Below are 6000 nucleotides of genomic sequence, written 5' to 3' on the forward strand. Positions count from 1 at the left end.
TAATATCAGATATGTTCTTGTGTGGCACTTTACAGAGGGTTGGGGAGGGAGAGCGCATTCTACAAAACACTAGACTTTACGTAGAATAAGCATTATGTGCCAGGCTCTATGGATACAAAGATGAAGCAGATGCCTAGCCTGTTGAGTCTCATGGGAAAAACCTATCAGTAAGCAGCCAGAGTGGTCACAGATAGTGTAGACTTACACACACCACACTGTGAGAGCTCAAGGGATTGAACCATTGGCTTGGCCTGCGAGGAGTGAGAGGGACTCCTGTGGAGACGCTCCAGTCCTGTCTTGGAGGACAAGAAAGACAAGTGAACAAGGCAGGCGATAATTCTAGTCAAAGGGAACAACACATCCAGGCAACGGAGTCACGAAACCGTTATCACATATTTCTGGAGCAGCAAAGAGTTCAGTGAGGCAGGAGAACAGGGTGTGGGAGGATGGCAACAGAGAGAATGGGAGGGCAAAAGGGGCAGGGTGGTCAGGCTCTTGTGTACCACACCTGTCAGCTAGACTTTATCCTGTACGCAGTGCAATGCTAGCAAGTTTTCAAAAAAGATCTACGTGTAAAAAGCAGCCTGGCAATGATGCGGTGGATGGACTGCAGCAATAAAGGCAGGGAGCATTTAATACTCCCCGGATGGACCAAAGGATGCTCCTGGGTTAAGACAATGGCAATGGGGACGAAGGGGAAGGAATACATTCCAAAGAGATTCCTGAGGCAAAAAGGAGAAGACAAGGGTCCTACTAGAAAGCTGGAAGTGGAAGCTGGTGGTGTGGTTGGAGCAAATCACAGAAGGGAAATACCTTTAACACTGAGACCACAGGATGAGGCAGCAGTAGTGTAATGAGCTTTGTTTTACATGATCATCAAATATCTATTGACGCGCACTGCATGTGCCAAGCAGTGGGCCAGGCTGAGAGTTCAAAGATGAATAAGCCTGGCCCTGACTTCACAGAGCTCAGTTTACTGGTAGCAGCAGATAGACAAACAAGATTACAGCCCAATGTGAGATGAGCTCTTGGATGGAGACATACGGTGGTGACGCAGGAGGTTGGGGGGGGCGGGGGGCAGAGGAAGCAGAGTCTAAGTGGGCCTGAGGGAGACATGGACATGGACCAACTCTCTGAAGAAGCTGTTGAGCTGAAGACTTGAAAGACGAGGAGCAGTTTGTCAGGAAGACGCCCACGGGAAGGACATTCTAAGAAAGAAACTATACCTGCCAAAGCCAGGAGTGTGTGAATACTATGGGGGGGAGAGAGGGGGGTGAAGGGCCCAATCCAAAGAGTCCTGCATCAAAGCAACAGCTCCCCGACCCCCTCCCCACACTCAACCCCAGTCAGTGTGTCTTCCACACTGCTGCTATAGAAAGCTGCTCTCCAACTTTTCCTTTTGAAAAACCTCACAGAGAAGATGAAAGAATAGTACAACGAAGACCCCTATGCCCTGCATCCAGAGGAAAAAATGATGAACATTTTATCATTTTAAATCCTTCTCTATATATTTGCTTTTCTATTTTTACCAAACTACTTGAAAGCAGAGTACAGACAGTATGACACTTCATCCCTAAATACTTCAGCATGCATCTCCTAAGAACAGACAAAACCATGATACTATTTTCACATCTAAGGAAAATAATTGTTCTGTAATATCTAATCTCCACTCCATATTAAAATGTCCTTAATTGTTCCCCAAATGTCTTTTATAGTTTTCTTGGCGGGGTGGGGCAGGGTGGAAGGGAAGAGGGATTAGGATCCAGTCAAGTTTCATGTCATAGAGATCTTTCTAATAGGAAAAAGTTCTGCTCAGAATTCTTTAGTTGTCCACTTCACCAATGGGTTCAAGTCCATACTACTCTTCCTAGGGATCCAGACGAGTGTTGCCAAGAGTTGAGCTAGGGGAGTGGTGACAGAGAAGATGGAGCCAAGACAGGCCAGAAGCAGAACTGACAGATTTGGCAACTGACTAGATGGGAGGGACCAGAAGGTGATGGCTTGGGGAAGACCTTGTCGTTTCTAGCCTGGGCCACTAAACACAAGACATTCCATTACTGGGGGGAGAGAACCCAGAAAGAGCAAGCAGGCTTTGTAGGAGGAAGATGAGTTAAATTCTGGGTACAAAAGCATCTCAAGCACCTGTGGGACACTAGTGCAATGTCCAGTAAGCAGCTGGAACTCTATGCTGGGAAGTAAGTCTCCCAGGAAGACTTCTTTATCCCCTCTAAAAACGTTCTTGCAAGGTCACCCACAACATCCCTGTTGGCAAATTCAGTTTTCTTCTGTCATCTTACTTAACCTTTTAGCAGCATCTGGCATAGGTGACCACTCTCTCCTTGAAATATTTCCCTCTAGGCACTGTCACATAACAATCACCTCACTGGCTGCTCTTTCCCAGGCTCCCTTGCCCCCTCTCCTTCCTGTATCCAACCTGTAAATGTTCACATATCCCAGGTCCCGTTTCTCAGCCCCTTCTCTATCCACACGCTCTCCTCAAGCAATCTCATCCATTCCGATGGCTTTAAAAAACGTTTTATTATGAAAAATTTCAATCAAGCATGAAACATACAATGAAACCCATGTGTCTATCAACATTTAGCATTCCTATATGCTGACAACTCCCAAACGTTACCAGTAGCCCAGACACCTTGTTTGAGGAGTCATATAGGTCAACCGCCCACATGGCCTTTCCATCTGAATACCTCACAGCCATCTCAAACTTTACCAGATTCAAAACTGCTCTGGATCACCCCTTCCACCCAGCACTTGTTCCTCCTTCTCTGAATTCCTAGCAAGCTCCCAGATGGCAAGGATCTTGAGTGCCTTATTCACTGTTTCTCAACAGCAACTGGCACGTGGCAGGCACTCACATACCTACGGAAAAAATGACTCAGTAAATGGCACCAGCATCTGCCCAGTTGGCCATTACCCCTGATTTTGTCCCCTTTCCAAAGTCAGACCGATCTTTTAAAAATGTAGATCAGTTCACGTTACACTAGAGTTTATACCTTTAAATGTCTTCCATGGCTCTCAGAATAAAATCCAAGCTCTCTAAAATGGCCTGTAAGGCCTAGAATTATCTGGCCCCACTCTTTGCCACCTCTTCTCCGGTCAGTCTTCCCTTTATTCCTGTGCTACAGCCTTCTAGACTGTTCTGGGGTTTCCCAGTACTCATGGCTCCTTCCCAGTCAGGGCTTTCATGCACACTGGCTCTTCAGGTCTCAGCTTAACGTCACCTTCTTGGAGTGGCCTTCCATGATCTCGTGTGGTAGGTTTCCTGATGTTCTCTCACAGCACCTATCTCAGTCGTTAAGTCTATAGGGGTCTTTACTCCTGCCATGGCTTCCTTGGGATAGTGACCACGGCTATTACGCTCAGTTCCACAGGGCTTCAAAGACAATGTATACATTCAATATTTGATAGAATGAGTGGCAACTCCAGGTACTAGCCTTGTGATCTTGGGCACTTTAGGTGAACATGTTGGATGAACACCTTCAGTCTCAGCTGTCTTTTTTGGGAAGAAGAAACTATGAATTTCATGTGCTCATATCACTTGTGTGAGAAAATACGACACTCAGTATTTGCTCAATAACGGAATAAAAATAAAACTTTTAATCAACATGGAAACATAAACATCAAATTTGGAAATACAAGCTGAGCATCAGTCCTAGGAAGGGCGCTGGGCCTGAAGCCCGACAAACTTGGGTTCAAACGCCTTGTCCGACAGTGTGAGGTTCCAACTCATCTCTAAAACGCAGATCCTATTCCTTCTAAAGATTGCTACTAGGATTAAATTAAATAAGCCATATGATATAAAGCTCCCTGGCCCATAGTAAGAGTTTAACAAACAGGCAGTTCCTTTGCTCTTTCATTTTTAAGCGCCAACTGTATTTTCTAGAGGCTCACTATTTAATTAAAAACAAACAAAACGGTTAACATTTAAATTACCCGATGTAAAGAAAACGATAAAGCAAATCTACAGGTAAGTTAGCACGGGCTTTGGCTTTTGAATGTGGAAAACTGGACGTGGATATGTCAAAGTGATGGATTCAGAAAACCAAACATGTAATCCAAGGAGGTTAGGAAAAAAGTTTAAACATGAACCCAACGCCTACTCAGTGCTGGTAACTGTGAACACTGTTTGATCGGCTACCTATTTTAAGATGTAAGTCAAAGACTCCGTCGTGCTGAGACCGCCTCACTACTCCCTCCCTCCCTTCAATGACGGCCCACCGGGGACGGTGCGTTATTTCTTCCTCACAACCACCTAGGAGATAAGCGGTATCACTACTGCCATTTACAGGTGCAGACCCCGAGGCTTGCGGGGGCGGGCAGCTTGCTCAGGACGCCCGGCGGGAAGCGGGCCAGGGCCTGCGGGCCCGCCCTCGGCCTCTGCTCCGGGTGGCGACAGGTCAAGGTCCCGCAGGCCGGGCCCGCGCGGCGGGCGGACGGGGCCTCGGCGCCGAGCGCGGTCCCGGCCGTGACCTTGAGTCCGGCCGGCCAGGAGGGCGCTCCGACCCCGTCGAGGCCCTGGCCGGGCCAACCCCGCGGACCGCGACCTCTGCCCCCGCCGCCCCGCAGCCCCGCCCGGGGGAGCGCGGCCGAGCTGAGGCGGAGACCCGCGCCGGGGACCCCGCGCCTTCTGCCCCGCGCAGCCCCTCCCCGGCCGCTCCCGGAAAAGGCGGCGCTGCTCACCGGAGCCCGGGCAGGAGGTTGCAGGGGGCGGCCCGCCGCAGGAGGCCGCCGGCCGCGGCCGCTCCGTGGGCGTACAGCACTCGCGCCGCCATCTTGCTCCGGCGCCTCGGCTCCCACCGCCCGGGCCGCCGCCGCCGCCGCCGCGACCCCTCCCCCCGCCAGGCCCGCCGAGGCTGGGGCGGGGCGGGGCGTGCGGCCGCTGCAGCGAGGGGGCGCCGCCGCCAGGGGGAGCAGGGCGCGCGGCGGCGGGCAGCCCGGTAGCCCCAAAAAAGGAGCGGGAAGCCGGAGAGGAGCCAACTGGGAGACAGTAATCCACAGCGAAACGCGCGCTGCGGCCACAACAGGGCGCGCGAAAGGAACATGGGCGTGGCCTGAATGTACGCGGAAAGCTCCACAGGCTGGAGGGACACTTGCTAGGGGCATCCAGGGCCTGAGGGCAAAGCTGGGAGGCGGGCTTCTCCCTCAATACCTTGTAAATATATTGCCTTTTCAAAAACAAACAAATAAATAACGCTTTAATAAAAGCATTCTGGGTGGAAACATACTCAAGTTCTCTCGTAGTTTTGGGGCTCCTTTGTTCCAGTTCATTTCGGCAGGGTTGGCGCTGCCCGATCCCTGCCCCTAAATCGTCCCGGTCTAGCGGGGCAGGATGTGAAATGATGATTGGATCGGGTGTGTCAAGTGTCCAAATGAAGGGGTTCACAAGACGGGAAGGGAGCACGGATGAGAGAGCATGTACCCCGCAGTGGCTGTGAAATGGAGGATAGACCTCCAAGGAGCTGGCAGGACAGCGCAGTCCCAAGGGAAGACGAATTGGCCAGTGTGAGGAGTGACGACTGCTCCCGCTGACTGAGGAAACAACTGAAAGCCGTGAGTCAGGATGGCACGGTTTGGGGAAAAAGTATCCTGCGGTAAGATAAAAGAGCCACAACTGTAACCGTGAAAACTGCAACCAAGACAAGGTGGCAGAAAGGGGGCTGGACACGGAGCAGTAGAGGCCCCAGCCACTAAGGGGAACATTTCAAGGCCAGTGCGGGTCTGCAAAGGCTAAGAGGAAGATGCCCTCAGGACTGGGAGGTCTCTGCTACCCAGGCAGGTGTCTGCGTAGGAGGGGTAGGGGCAGGAACTGGGCTTGTGCGCTGAGGGGTTCTCCGAAGCTGGTCATCTTGTAGGTGAAGGAAGCGGGGAGGCTCGAGGCAGTTTTTTGATTGGAGCATTATTTGAACCCGTTAATATGGCGAGGAACCACCGAGGACAGAAACGGGGTTTTGGATGCTGAAGTGGCAACAAGGATTTGCCCCA

General features: G+C 51.1%; 1 protein-coding gene across 2 annotated transcripts in view; it reads right to left on the reverse strand.

The window, feature by feature from the left end:
* NIPSNAP2 (nipsnap homolog 2) overlaps positions 1-4913 on the reverse strand; it is a 29783-nt gene extending 24870 nt beyond the window's left edge. Inside the window, exon 1 of one of the 2 annotated variants that reach the window (XM_070567896.1) lies at positions 4699-4913. In XM_070567896.1, the coding sequence (XP_070423997.1) occupies positions 4699-4790 (92 nt within the window). In that variant the 5' untranslated portion in view covers positions 4791-4913. The remainder of the gene's footprint in view (positions 1-4698) is intronic. The other variant, XM_070567897.1, reaches the window with a different exon arrangement.
* Between the last annotated feature and the right edge of the window lie 1087 nt (positions 4914-6000).

This window comes from Equus przewalskii, chromosome 12, assembly GCF_037783145.1.
Source record: "Equus przewalskii isolate Varuska chromosome 12, EquPr2, whole genome shotgun sequence".
Taxonomy (NCBI): Eukaryota; Metazoa; Chordata; class Mammalia; order Perissodactyla; family Equidae; genus Equus; species Equus przewalskii.